Here is a 14,848-nt window from a genome sequence, read left to right as displayed (position 1 = left end):
CATGCCATTTAGGCAGCTTTTACGTATATAGCTAACTTATTTTCAAAATGATAATCTGCATTATCTGGTGAGAGGGTAAAAATATTGATTTTATTTACAACCTTTTGGGATGAATACATTCATCCTGTTCTCTGATTTGGCTTTAGTCAAATTCAAGAACAGATGCTTGGAACACATGCTTCGAGCACAATGGTCTTTTCAGTAGGCTCCCGACTGTAACGGGAAGCGATGGTGGATATATAATCCTCATCTCCTTACTTTTTGACAGATTCTCTCTGTTAAAAAAGCACAGGAAAATTTTAAAGAAAATGTTAAACTTCATAGGAGCTAATAATTTTGTCCTCATCTGTATGTAAAATTAGCAATTAGTCCGAGAGATGTGTGTCGAATCATGGGGCCAGGCCGTATGGACCAAGGATCAACTATGATCCCTTACACCACTCGTTAACTGATTCACGTATTTGTTAGTAATCATGTTAATGAATCAGCCAAACTAAAAGTAACCCAACCCAGAGTATAACTTCCTTGGCTTCAGTTGAACTAATAAACAATTCAGTAATCTTAAAAAAGAAAAAAACATTATGTTGGTCTGTTTTACGTTCTAACATGAAAGGTTATATTTAAATGTTTCATTCATTACTGTTAGAAGATTCTTTTATGTTTGATCTCGAGCAGGCTACTCAACTAATGGCAACAACAGAAACTGGATTTTAAATAGATCTTAGTAGTCGTGGCCTAGGGAACAGCCTAACTTAAAAGGAATAGAGGAAGTAACCTGATAATCATATCAAACACTCACGCAGTTGAATCACTCAGCAAGATCAAAAGTGTGGTCTGCAGCCAACAGGCAGCTGATGAAGGGACATTAAAAAGGTGTAATTCTCCCCCTTTCCAAGCATAAAAATGGAATACATTTTGATTGGGATGATCTGAAGTTTATCTTGTACTCTGCAGTGCAAATTAGAGAAGAGACTTGGGAAATGAAGTAGATGTTTTTTTGGTGTCCTTGGAAAAATAAACATCTGTTGCCATTTTAGGAAGATGATAAAAAATTTTTAGGATTTAGTTGTTTGTCACAAAAGGCAAGTCAAGTCTGTGGACATGTACCTGTGTCATGCTTTGCAGCATCCACCATACTGCTGAACTGCCTTGGGTTCAGGATGGCAATAACTCAGGCAAACAACTGGTAAACCCCACCTTTCAAAAATAACCATCTTTGTGCTGCAACGTGTGGGCATTCCCTTAGCCTTCTCCAATCACTGAGGTTCTAAACGCACAGACACCTTTGTGCTGGATCACGCATGGAGAAGCATGCCAGATGGCTAAAATGTCAAAGCTGATGTTTCTTCACTATGCAAGTAAACACTCGTTCAATATGAAGTCATTTCAGCAGTACTGAAGGATCCTTCAAAGAGACCTTGTACCAAGGATATCCAGTAGTTGCCTTCACCCAGTCATTAGTGTCTGAATCTCACAACCGTACAGTAAGACAGGAAGTACCAGGACCCTAAGGATTTGAAAATTTGTTTTCCATCAGAGATATCTGCATTGCCAGACACCTCTGTCCAGCAACCTCTTGACTTCATAAACTCTTCAAAGGCATCTCTAGATCTCAGTGGCTAGAGATATGCATGGCATTGTCGAGCTGAATAAATGTTTACACAAGTTCAACAGTTTAACCATATACATATACAATTCTGATGGCTGAGCCCAAGACATCATTAAAAGCCTGGATTTATGTCTTGATGCAGCATAGTTGTGAACCCAGACACTCAGATTCCTAAGACATGCAGGTTATGTGAATTGGAAACTTAAAATTGGCCGTAGGTGTGCTTGCAGGTGTGAATATGTTTGTGACAGACTGACTTTTGATGCCTAGTGGCACTTTTACATGTTCTGTTTTTATGTGCCTTTTTAATTCTGTTATGTGTTTGCTTTTATTCTCATGAAGTGGACACCGTCTGGCTGCTGTAAAGTGTTATGTGTCGGACGCGGTCGGAGCACCGACCCAGCATTTGACAGGACCCAGCACAAAATAAGCAGAGCACGTTTCAAAAGATAATAGAATTTAATAATCATAGTGAGTTTAGTGATAAACAACCAAAAATGTCCGCGGTCTGGTGAGGTGAAAACACGGCGCGCTCTCAGCAGCGCAAACGGTCCGGAGCCACAGCAGTTCGGACCCAGGGACCCCGCCGACACCCCCCAGGTGGCCGCGACAAACCGAGTCTGTGAAGAAAGAAAATATGAGGTGAGTCCAACACTCTCCACCCAGAGAGACACAGCTCAAAGGTGCACACAATCAGCAAACACTTCCTGGCTTAAATATATATCAGCTTCTCACCCTGCAGGCACGGAACAACTCAGTTCAAATCTCCACTGCAGCAGAAGCTGATTAGACAATTAGCATAACGTGACAGCTCAATAACACAAGGTGTGAGGGACACCAAATCCACTGTCATTACTTCATAAAAGTCACCAAAACCAAATTACCTCAGGAAGTGTGCTGAAGAGTGTGAGACCTCACCCAATCCTCCTTCACAGACTGTGGCGTCAAACCTGGAGCGGTCTCTGCGTCCGTAATGATGAGATTGTTCTCCCAACGCTGATCTCACACGTCTGCTCACAAGGTCGAGTCTCTGGCAATCACACACTGTGCATTCAAGGTTTAAGTGCAGCAATCTCTGATCAAGACAGAATACACCACAGCTGTGAGCCCTGATGACCTGCACGTGAAAACAAGCCTCAGGTGTTCAGGGTGAGGTCCTAATACTCAGCCACTCAGTCCTGAATGCATACCACCTGGTGGGGGAAACAGACAACAAAAACCAAGCCAGCCAAACACCCCAGCACATAACAGTAAAGGGTTATATAAATAAATGTTGATTGATTGTGTGATTGATCAAGCTTTGCAATGTGGCCATCAGTGTGACATAAGTGAAGTAATCGTTAACTCAGAGGTGTGGTTTATAGCTTACACTTGTGTGTTGTTATATAATCACGTGGATTGCATCACCTCCTTCAAACTATCCTCATTTAAATGAGACATCAATCGTACTTTGTGCTGATCATGGATTAACCCACTGATAATACATGTAAACAAACAGAGTGAAATTCTCTCAACTTTGCAACCAGATGGTAACATAACAAAACATCATAAGCTTAATCTTTCAAGCTCACTTAGACTTGAGCTTTCAATTTCCCTCTGCCCCAGTGGTGCTCTGCTGAGACCATATGACTCAAAATCATTGCAAATTTGCCTCGTTGGATTAGATGAAGGTCCTCAGAAAATAACTGCAATTCCATAGAAGCTAGAGGGAGCCATCTTGTAATGCCAGAGTGGAAATGTAGTGCCTGATGGCCCCATACAACTTGTCTTAATATTTAGAGTGCCCACAGATATGAAACACCTCCTCCTATGAACCCTGGTTACTCCAATATAATCCTCATAAACTTTCAAAGTGCAACTGGCAAAGAACTTCTGCAATCCATTTGGATCACCAGTTGTGTCCATGTCTATAAGTCTTCAAGCCAGATTGCATGCAGATTCCTGAAAAAGTCTGACTTTGAAATCTAAATTCTGCACTCATTAAAATTGTTTTTGGACAAAATGAAATTTCAAAAACATCTAAAAATGGCCATGTTTAAAAAATGTGAGTTCCCCTCCCTTTTAATATTGATACAGAGGTGAGCCAATTTAATTCAGGTAGTTCATCACAGAAGATTTACTACCATCAACATATAATAATGCATGCAGGCAACTAGTAGTGGTAGACTGGGTGGTGTCATTATGTGACTTTTGGTCACAGATCTCCAGTTAATATTGAAGGATGATATACTGCACTTCCTACAAAAAATAATGCAACAAAATAAAAGAAACTTAATATATACAAATGGGTGAGTAGATGCTAAGCCTACATAAGCTGTTATGTTTTTCAAAAGAACAGTAGGGAATCCACTTGCCTTTAGAGTTTTGTTTCATCACATGAGCAATGAAATCAATGAATAGTGTGCCTGTGGGCTCTTAATGGAGCTGTCTTTGTCTCTGTAGCTCAGGTGAAACTCAAACACTGCTTCAAATCTGATTAACTATAAACATCTATACTATGTTAGACATTTAAAACAAACTCTTTTCCTCAGTGGAGCTAGTGAACACTACTATATGTTTGAAAGTCACAAATTTCTGCATAAATTTCGTGAATGCATAAAATCATGTTGCAATGAAAGCATCATGGTGCTTTTATTGTGGTGGATTCATTCCAATTTGTGAGTTGTAAAGAAGTGATTCTTTTATCTGTGATTAATTTGCAATCCAGATATGTCAGTCTTTGTTAAATAAAGTATGGGAATAATGAAATCGGCACATTCTGTAGGGAACTGAATAAAATAGGGAAGCAGTATGGGATGCATGCTTTAAAATGTTTGATTTTCGTTGTTAAATTCATTACCTCAGTTCCACAGTTGACAAATTTTGTTATGGTTATTGATTTTCATCTACTTAATCACAATTCCAAGCTACATATCTCAAAGAGGTGACAATATTTGAACTGATGACATGAAGGAACTGTATGGGAACCACAAACAAACATGTTTGGTTTTTTTTTGGTTTTTTTGGTTCCTGCAGTTTTCTGTTGTGCTCCATTTGAAGCCCCCCCCCCCAAAAAAAGCATGAATCCTCCCTTCTATACCATGCCAACACTTTTCTTTCATGATCACTCTGTCCATCAATCCGTCCATTTGTTCATGAAAATTGTAACCGTAGCATCTCCTCACCCAGTTAGTTGATTTCAGTGAAATTTCACACAATAATAGCACACTACATGGGTAGGAAGGTGCTTCTATGGTGTGGCGGATGTGGCAGTCTGACCAAACATAAATCTATAAAAATATGAACATGGGTAACAATGAATGTGATAGAGTAATATAGATACTACTGAAATGATGAATGGGTTGTAAAGCCACCTGACTGCTCAGCTGTTGCAGCTTTCCGTTTTCCCACCAGCTCGCAACTGAGCGGGAGACTGCTACCCCCCCCCCCCCCCCCCCCAAAAAACAACAAAAAAACAAAACAAAAACACATTGCCTCAATTCAGATGATGGACTGTCCTAATGTTTAGCGTACATAAACATTATTACGTTCAACTAGTAATAATTGTGGATTAATTGCTGTATTTTTTCTCTGTGGTAATTGGGTGTGATATGAATTGCTCTTTTAAGGATCATTAAAGTTGTTTGAATGAATCTTGACTGTGAGGTGATTGTACCTGAGAAGATTACCCGTCTAGGGAGGAGGGTCAGTTGCAACCTTACTCTCTTCTGAGATGAGAATGGAAGGGAGACTTTATGTGAGCTATATAAATATTCAGAATTGCTGAATTTATACATTTGCTTTATGCTGAAAAATACATCTTCAAAAAAATACATACATAAATAGGAGCAGTTCACTTTAAAGTAAGATGACCTGAACAATGTTGCCCTTGGATTGGGTCCGCTGCTTAATAATCACAAATCTTATGATTTATTTCCATAAACTCCATAAGCTTGGAGCCTATATGCTAATCACTCTGTCTAATCCATGAATTTTAAACAATCCTCTTAAACCAGTTCATTAATTTTATTTAAACTTCACACAATTATAGCACACAATGTGAAGATGTGCATGATGAAAATCTATTCAAGTCCAACATCTTGAATGTGATAACTGGACTCTTTTTAAATGCATCATAATTGTCAAGTACATGTACGAGGTCTATTAGATAATAAACCGACTCTTTTATTTTTTTTTTTAACTATATGGATTTGAATGACGTGCGATTACACCAATCATGCTTGAACCCTCGTGCGCATGCGTGAGTTTTTTCACGCGTGTCGGTGACGTCATTTCCCTGTGGGCAGGCCTTGAGTGAGATGTGGTCCAGCCCTCTCGGCTGAATTCCTTTGTTTCACATGCTGCTCGAGACGGCGCACGTTGCTTTATCAACATTTCTGAATATCCGAGTGGACACTATTCGAGAAATTAAGCTGGTTTTCGGTGAAAAGTTTAACGGCTGATGAGAGATTATGGGGTGTTTCTGTCGGTGTAAGGACTTCCCACAGAGCAGGACGTCGTGCAGCGCTTCCAGGCGCCGTCGTCTGCCTGTTTCGACCTGAAAACATCCTAATTTAAGGCTTAATTCACCCAGGACGTCATGAGAGAACAGAGAAGATTCAGAAGAGGCTGGCATGAGAACTTTATGCAGACATTCCACTGTTTAAGGACATTTTTTAATGAAAGACGTGCGCGCAAATTCGCCGAGTCGTTTCCGTGACGACTCGGCAAATCTGTGTGCGCCGCGACAGGAAAAACACCTCCGTGTTGAAAACCATTTGTAAAATTCAGGCGGCTTTTGATGGCTTTCAACAAGTGAGTAACTGAGAAATTGTTTAACAGCTTGGGCATGTTCCAACTTGCCCGTTAAGGTTTCCAATGGAGGTGTTTTTCCTGTCGCGACCCCCCGCGGTCGGGTCCGGCCCGACATGCGACTCTGCCCGCACGTTCTTTCATTACAAAATGTCCGTTAACAATGGAATGTACGAATAAACTCCTCATGCCAACTTCTTCTGAAAGTTCTCTGTTCTCTGACAACTTCCTGGATCAACAGAGCCTGAAATGTGGAAGTTTTCAACTTGAAACGGTGAGACGCTGCCGCCTCGAAGCGCAGATCGCCATCAGGTGCCGTGGGCCGTCCTTACGGCGACACTACCAGACCAAAATCTCTCATCAGCTGTTAAAATTTTTACCGAAAACCAGCTGAATTTATCGAATGATGTCCACTCAGTTGTGCCTTACAGTTTTGAAAAAATTTTGATCAAACAAAGCAGCAGTCTCTGAGCCATTCTTAAACAATGAAAAAACGACGAGAGGGTGGGCCACTCCTCACTCAAAGACTGCCCACAGGCGAATGACGTAACCGACAGGCGTGAAAAAAACTCTCACATGCCCACGAGGGTTCAAGCATGTCTGATGTAATCACACGTGATTCAAATCCATATGGTTTTTGAAAAAAATAATAAGGTCAGATACTTTTCTAATAGACCTTGTATAAAGAGACGTGCTGTGTTCTTCAATCAAGCTTGAGTCGCTTCATTCGTGACAAAATATTTATCACCAACATATAATGATATAAAACACAGGGTGTCATTTGGTGATTTAACTCACAGATCTCAAGTTCTTCTTGTAGGAAAAGAATATTCCTAAAAAACGAGGGAGCACTTGTCAGGTTTGTTTATCTCAGTTGCACTCCTATTCCTTCAAATTACCTTATTTAGTTTCTCGTTCTTGTCAGAATGGGCACAAATGTTGTAAGAGGCCACGTATTTGCAGTATTAGAATGGGCACTTGAAGTGCAGCATCCACCTGACATGTTTGACACAGATTCATCCAAATTTGTGTTTCAGTGATATGTTTTTGTGAGACCTTGACATTTGATCGGTTATGTCCAGAATTGGAGTACTGTCCACCACATTTAATCTACTTTATTCACATTAAAGTTTTAATGTAAATTTTTGATTCCAGAGTGCTTTAGTTAAACAGTTATGACTGTGAATTTATCAATAGAAATGACCAATAGAAATGTTCATTGTTTAATAGTTTTCATACCAACTCATTGTTCATTAAATTGAAAATATTAAAACACTATGATCTGATAACGCTTAAGACTGTTCAGTTGATGTACAAAGTGAAAAATAAGCAGTTGCCATTTAGAATTCATTTTTTTTTTTTTTTTTTTTTTTTTACGCAAAGAGAAGGAATATATAATTTAAGGGGTTTGTATTATTTTAAAATTGTGGGTGCTCGGACGACCAGGAACTGCTTCTGTGTCTTCATTTGTGGCCCAGAAAAATGGAATAATCTCCCTGAGGAACTCAAATGATGTCCAAATATTAACTGGTTCAAATATTTATATAAAGAAATGGTGTTCTCTGGATTTGTATCTGATGAAACAGGATGAGTTTGTGTGTTGTATGAAGAATGTGCTACACTTGAATCCTACGACTGAAAATGTATGATGGTAACTAGTATGTAAATAGGAGCTGTTTGGGAAATATGTGACTTCACATTTTGTTTGGAAATGATCATTCATGATCAGGCACATAGCCTGGTTTAATTTGACTGTACGGAGGGGTGTAGGCGTTGATAAGCATTGTTTCTGCCTACGCCTTTAGGGCTCTATGTACGGTGGGGGAAATAAGTATTTGATCCACTGTTAATTTTGCAGATTTTCCACCTACAAAGAATGGAGAGGTCTGTATTTTTTATCATGGGTACACTTCAACTGAGAGACAGAATCTAAAAAAAAAATCCAGAAAATCACATTGTATGATTTTTAAGTAATTAATTTGCATTTTATTGCATGAAATAAGTATTTGTTCCCCTAGAAAAACAGACCTTAACAATTGGTACAGAAACATTTGTCTACCATTATAGAAGTCAGACATTTCCTGTAGTTCTTGACCAAGTTTTCACACACTGCAACTGGTATTTTGGTCGACTCCTCCATACAAATCTTCTCCAAATCTTTCAGGTTTGGAGTTTCAGCTGCCTCCAACGATTTTCTATTGACTTCAGGTCTTGAGACTTGCTAGGCCACTCCAGGACCTTGAAATGCTTCTTACAAAGCCCCTCCTTAGTTGCCCTGGCTGTGTGTTTGGGGTCATTGTCATGTTTGAAAACTCAGCCACGACCCATCTTCAATGCTCTTGCTGAGGGAAGGAGGTTATTGGCCAAAATCTTGCAATACATGACCCCATCCATCCTCCCTTCAATACGGTGCAGTCGTCCTGTCCCCTTTGCAGAAGAGCACCCCCAGAGTATGATGTTTCCACCCCCATGCTTCATGGTTGGGACATTTTTCTTGGGGTTATTCTCATCCTGTAAACACAGCAAGTGGAGTTGATTCCAAAAAGCTCTATTTTGGTCTCATCTGACCACATGACCTTCTCCCATGCCTCCTCTGGATCATCCAGATGGTCACTGGTGAACTTACAGATGGTCACTGGTGAACTTCAAACGGGCCCTTACATGTGCTGGCATGAGCAGGGGGACCTTGCTGCCCTGCAGGATTTTAAACCATGACGGCATCGTGTGTTACTAATGTATTCTTTGTGACTGTGGTCCCAGCTCTTTTCAGGTTATTGACCAGGTCGTCCTGTGTAGGTCTGAGCTTTCTCAGAATCATCCTTATGCCACAAAATGAGATCTTGGATGGAATCCCAGACCGAGGGAGATTGACAGTCAGCTTGTGTTTCTTCCACTTAAATAAATAAATAAATAATCATAACAGTTGTCTTCTCACCAAGCTGCTTGCCTATTGTCCTGTAGCCCATCCCAGCCTTGTGAAGGTCTACATTTTGTCCTTGATGTCCTTAGACAGTTCTTTGGTCTTGGCCATGGTGGATAGGTTGGAGTGTGATTGACTGTGTGAACAGGTGTCTTTTATACAGGTAACAAGTTCAAACAGGTGTAATTAATACAGGTAGAGTGCAGAATAAGAGGTCTCCTTAAACAAAAAATTAGAGCCAGAATTCTTGCTGGTTGGTAGGGGATCAAATACTTATTCATGCAATAAAATGCAAATTAGTTATTTAAAAATCATACAATGTGATTTTTTTAGATTCTGTCTCTCACAGTTTAAGTGTTCCTATGATAAAAAATTACAGACCTCTCCATTCTTTGTAGGTGGGAAAGCCTTCAAAATTGACAGTGGATCATATACTTATTTCCCCCACTGTACATTGTTTTCTTTTTTTTCTTTTCTTTCTTTTAACTACTTTGTCTATGAGTTTTGTTTGTTTGTGTACGAGGTATTTTTGTTAAGCATAATAAATTCAATTCAATTCAATAATAACTATAGGTGTATTTTTAGCCACTTATAATAACCATTCAGAATGAACAAAGAAACTAAACACTAAAAATGTATTAAATCTCAAACATGACACAACCCAAGTGGTGTCCATCCATTTTCTGCTGCTTATGGTGCTTATATTCTTCAGGGAATATGATTCTATGATGCTTGGTCAACATTCTGAAAATAGCATTTAATTTTTGTGAAAATCTGGAATGAAAAGCAGTTACTATTAAATCCTGTGGTTGTGTGATACTAGACTTACAGCTTTGTCTCATCTTTATGGTAGTGTGCGCTGGGATAAGTTCACACATACTTTGTACAGTTTGTAAGGTAATGGAAACCCGCCTACAGATACGTTCATGCGTATAAATAGCTTAAATTGGAATCTCTTTGTGCCTGTAGGTGAGTTTTCATTACCCTTCAAGTTGGGCAAAATAAAAATACGCTTACTGGAAACATGTATTTAAAAAACTCATATTGCAGAAATGGTTTTACGCTCACATGAAGTGCAGGGAAGGGCTGTGAAAACTCTGCGGCATTCTGTGGATTTCATCATGGGGGGTGCGGTGTTAGTGTTTTTCTCTGTAATCGTGATCGTCACTGACTTTTTAAAATGCCTATCACAAAGCGTTCTTTTTTATGGCATCGTGCAAGCTTTTATAAATCCGCGGACACTAACAAATCAGTATCCGCGGAACGCCGCAGAGAAAAATGCCTCACTCAAAGTGTGGCTGTTACAACAGTTGTCATAAAGTGGGACTGGCTGGTTGCTACAGCGATGTTGTGTGTCTCCTGTTCCAAGATACTGTTTTTAAGTTAAATGTGGCATGTGGACATTGCATACTTTTAGAGGTATCAAGTTTTTAGAAGAAGAATTTTACGGGATGACTGTGTCACAAAGTGACGTCGGACAGACAGAAGATGGTGAGAAAGTCGCTTCGAAAAAGTTTGATAAGAACTCAAAATCTGTGGAATTGGCGCTGGCTTGAATTTAAAGTAGTCTTCTCCCTGGAAAATAAACATTGTGCTGTTCAAACAGGATTTCAGACAAGATTATGTGACTTTTTTATTAATGCAGGCTTTCTTTCATTGGCTTTGAATGGATTTACAGCAATTTACATAAGAATATGTGACTTTTTCACTATAAGGTATGTTATTGATATTTTACCATGATTTTCAAAATATTCTACAAGCTTTAGCTGTGGTTTTGAAATGCTTTAACAGCCTTTTCAGTCTTCATGAATTTCATGTAGTTTAATTGTTCTGAATGAATGCATAATTTGGTTTACAATTAAAAGGAAAGTCATATTCTGTCATTTCAGCATTATTGTTGACAGTTCAAATGAAAGGTTTAATCTAGGATCATTTAAATATCTGCTTCTTTTGAGATCTTTTTTCTTCCAGGAGATGCAGAAAATGTGCAATTTTTTCTCAGATTTCACAGTTTTCATTTCACAGCCCTGGAAATGGATTTTCTTGCGATTTGAAAAAGCCTTATTTTGCAAAGTAGAATGGAAACAGTTTGACATGCATAAATTGTCACATGGCAACATGATGTGGTACATGTTGACATAGTAAGAGACTGAGAGCTTGTTAAACCTTATAAGCAGCAACTTTAAGACAATACTGCATAAAAGACCAAAATAGCAATATTTAGCACAACTTACCCTTCCTTTGCAATGACGATTGGGATTAGAGTTCTCTTGAGAGCCTCACTTGAACAACAGTTATTATGAGATGACAGAACCCAGCAGTCGCATAATTTTGCTGTTGTCCTTTGGTTAACATTCTGTAAATATTATTGAAGTTATGCACAATGCCTTTATTTATGTTATTTATTTAAATTTTGCCTGTTGAGGAAGCAATTTTTTTTAGCTTTCAGGTGGGGGATGCTTGGCACAAATAAAACAAGCCAATATCCACAGAAAAAAAATGAAATGTGCCAAAGGTCTTTTATCTTGTAAAATTTGAATGCAGAAGCATAGACTCACTGTAGTCTTCCAACACATGTATATATTGATAGGATTGAAATTTTAAAAAGTAAGCTTGAATTTCACACTTTGAAAGGCTTTATCTTCTTCCACAGTATGTGAAACTGATGAATTTTGAAGAGGAGGTTCGGGCTCATAGAGATCTGGATGGCTTCTTGGCAAGGGCTAGTATCCTTCTGGATGAGACAGCCGCATCCCTGGATGATGTTCTCAAAAGGATGTTGCACCATGTGGGTCAGGACAGCCATGCATCAGAACCCAGCTGCAACTTCGAGGAGGTGATGAGCATGCTTTTCACTGATGCAGGAGCACAGGAGGTCAACGGTAAGCAAGGTGAAGTACAAACAAAAATTTGGGGCAGAAAGTTCAAAAATGCACTTAAGCATCCAGTTATCCATTCACAAACAAAGCATCATCTGTTTTAACACACCGAACACAGTTCTGCCAAGCTGAACCAAAAATTTGGTATAAATTACTCCATACTTGTTTTACTTGAGTGTACCCCATTGTTTTTCTGTTCCTCTGCTCTGAATTTTTTTGTTGATTTTCTGTCTGTGTTAATTTTAGTGGTTTGAGTTCTGATGGTCCTTGCAGCATCAGAGTGGTCTTGAGAGTTGCTCAAGCATAAATCAGTTTGATTCGAGTTTAGTTGAAACTCATTACACTCCCTCACCACACACACATACACATGCCCACACACACCCCACAAAATAAATATCACTTATTTAATGGAACCTCCTTATTCGTCACTATTCACTTAAGGTGTCTATTTCGTGCTTCAGGTTATTTATACTGTGATAGTTTGCAAGTTACAGCTCAGTCGCTGTTGGTTGGTAAATGTCCAACGTTAACATTAGCTTTTCTTTTTGGCTCCTTGCTCTTGGATCAGTTCATTTTGTTGAGTGTGTGTCACAACGTGTGCTAGTTAGGACCAAAATGGTGAGTCGCTGCTTATAATACTGGCATTGCTTTGAGAATTGTAGTTTCATTTGTTTTGGTGGGCTTTTGTTTCCTGAGAGATTCCTGTCACATGCTTCCACTTCCATCAGCCAGGTTCTTACTGACCAGTAAATCTTCTAGTTTATGGTATAGTATATCCTCCACATATTAGAGCAGCAGAAATCTGCCCACTTACATAATGCTGTGTAACCATCGTTGATGCCCCATTTTCTTCTACATGCTGTACTGAACATTGCATTCACAATGAAAAGTTAAAAAAAAAAAAAGTTACACTAAAGCAAATCAAACTTGGCTTTCTTACTTTCCCCTCTCCCACACCCACCCAGCAAACATTACCACAATTAAATGCGTACATGCAAACAAAATGTGACAAGGTTTTCCTTGGTAGATGCTCTATATTGTAGTATAATGTCTACCAGTTTTGAGTAATGTCCAGTGTGTTCCTGACTCGATGGTATTCCAAGTTATTGTTACTCAGAGGTAAGTGGTTTGTGATGTCACTCCAGACTTTTTCCTTCTGAGATCTGCATGGTGATAATGGACTTCTTCACTGGTCATTCACTTTGTTTTTCAAATGGCTCTCTGATACTTTTGAGCTGTGGTGTCCATTAAACAGAATTTCCCAGAAACTAGCTACAGAAGAGCACATCTGTGTGTGTGTGTGTGTGTGTGTGTGTGTGTGTGTGTGTGTGTGTGTGTGTGTGTGTGTGTGTGTGTGTGTGTGTGTGTGTGTGTGTGTGTGTGTGTGTGTGTGTGTGTGTGTGTGTGTGCGCCTGCCTTCTGAATAAAAATGCTTTGTTTTCAGGTCAGAACTACTGACAAATATTTCATAATTCATTGAGCTCAAAAGAATTTATTGAAAGGCAAAGGGAAGGGAGTCCTTCTACCCCCCCTCCCCCCGAGCTCTTAAAGGCCAAAAATCCAGTAAAATATTCTTTTAAAGATCAAAGATCGACTTTTCAAATATACAGTGACCATTTGCTGTTGGGGCGAGCGGGGGGCATTTATTTTTGAAGTATCTGTAGTTATGGCTTTCCCTCGGTAGCAAGGAAGACAGTCTCTTGATCGATTCCTGGACAGGATGATGGACGCAAAGATGACTCGTCTTTTATGCGCACGGTTTCTGTTAGATGCTGCACGTGGTTGCTGCGGGAAGCTTTTGCCTGTTAGGGTCTTGCTGTCCTTCCTTCCTCTTTCTCCACTTCTACTCTGTTGTTTGTCTGCATTTTTTTGAACTTTTCCGCTCACATGTATATCATTGATCGCCAGCTGGCTCTATCCCTCTCTTATTCTTCCCAGGTCTTCTGTCGATGGAGCACCCCTTGATGATGTGCTCAGGAAATCCTTGTAGCGCTTGTTCTGCCCTGCTCTGGACCATTTTCCTTTGCTCATTTGGGAGTCGAAGATCTGCTTGGGAAGTCACCTGGTCATCCGATCTGCTTGGGAAGTCACCTGGTCATCCATCTGAACGACGTGACCCATCCACCGAAGGTGGTTGTTGATGGCGCACTCGATGCTCTTGAGCTTGGCTTCAGCCAGGACACTGATGTTGATACAGTAGTCTTCCCACCTGAGGCGGAAGATACTCTTCAGGCAGCATTGGTGGGAATGTTCGAAGATATTCATGTGATGGTGGTAGGTGGTCTAGGTCTCAGATCCATACAGCAGTGATGGCATGACAACAGCTTTGTAGATGAGTTTTTCTTGCATCAAATGTCCCTGTTGTTGAAAACATGACTGCAAAACCAGCAGAAGGCAATTCCTGCACGTTTGAGTTGCATCTCATCATCGATGTCGGTGTTTGATAACACATGACTGCCTAGGTATGAAAAGTGGGTCACATTCTCCAGGACCTGTTCAGGCAGTTTCACAGCTGGAAGCTTTGGATTGTCTCTGTTGGATGGGGGCTGATACAGGATCTGTGTCTTCTTCAGGATGATGTGAAGGCCAAGCTTGTGTAGGCATCATCAAAGGTTTCAAGGATTTTCTGAAGACCTTCTTCCATAAAGG

General features: G+C 39.8%; 1 protein-coding gene across 4 annotated transcripts in view; it reads left to right on the top strand.

The window, feature by feature from the left end:
* The window catches only part of slc4a11 (solute carrier family 4 member 11), a 333,676-nt gene that overhangs the window by 211,758 nt on the left and 107,070 nt on the right, over nt 1-14,848 (top strand). For all 4 annotated transcript variants that reach the window (XM_034159880.1, XM_034159879.1, XM_034159878.1 and 1 more), the window contains exon 5: nt 11,974-12,202. In XM_034159880.1, coding sequence (XP_034015771.1) covers nt 11,974-12,202 — 229 coding nt within the window. The remainder of the gene's footprint in view (nt 1-11,973; nt 12,203-14,848) is intronic.

The sequence above is a fragment of the Thalassophryne amazonica genome, chromosome 19 (assembly GCF_902500255.1).
Source record: "Thalassophryne amazonica chromosome 19, fThaAma1.1, whole genome shotgun sequence".
Taxonomy (NCBI): Eukaryota; Metazoa; Chordata; class Actinopteri; order Batrachoidiformes; family Batrachoididae; genus Thalassophryne; species Thalassophryne amazonica.
The sequence above is the reverse complement of the archived record's forward strand: the minus strand, read 5'-3'. Positions and strand labels throughout refer to the sequence as shown.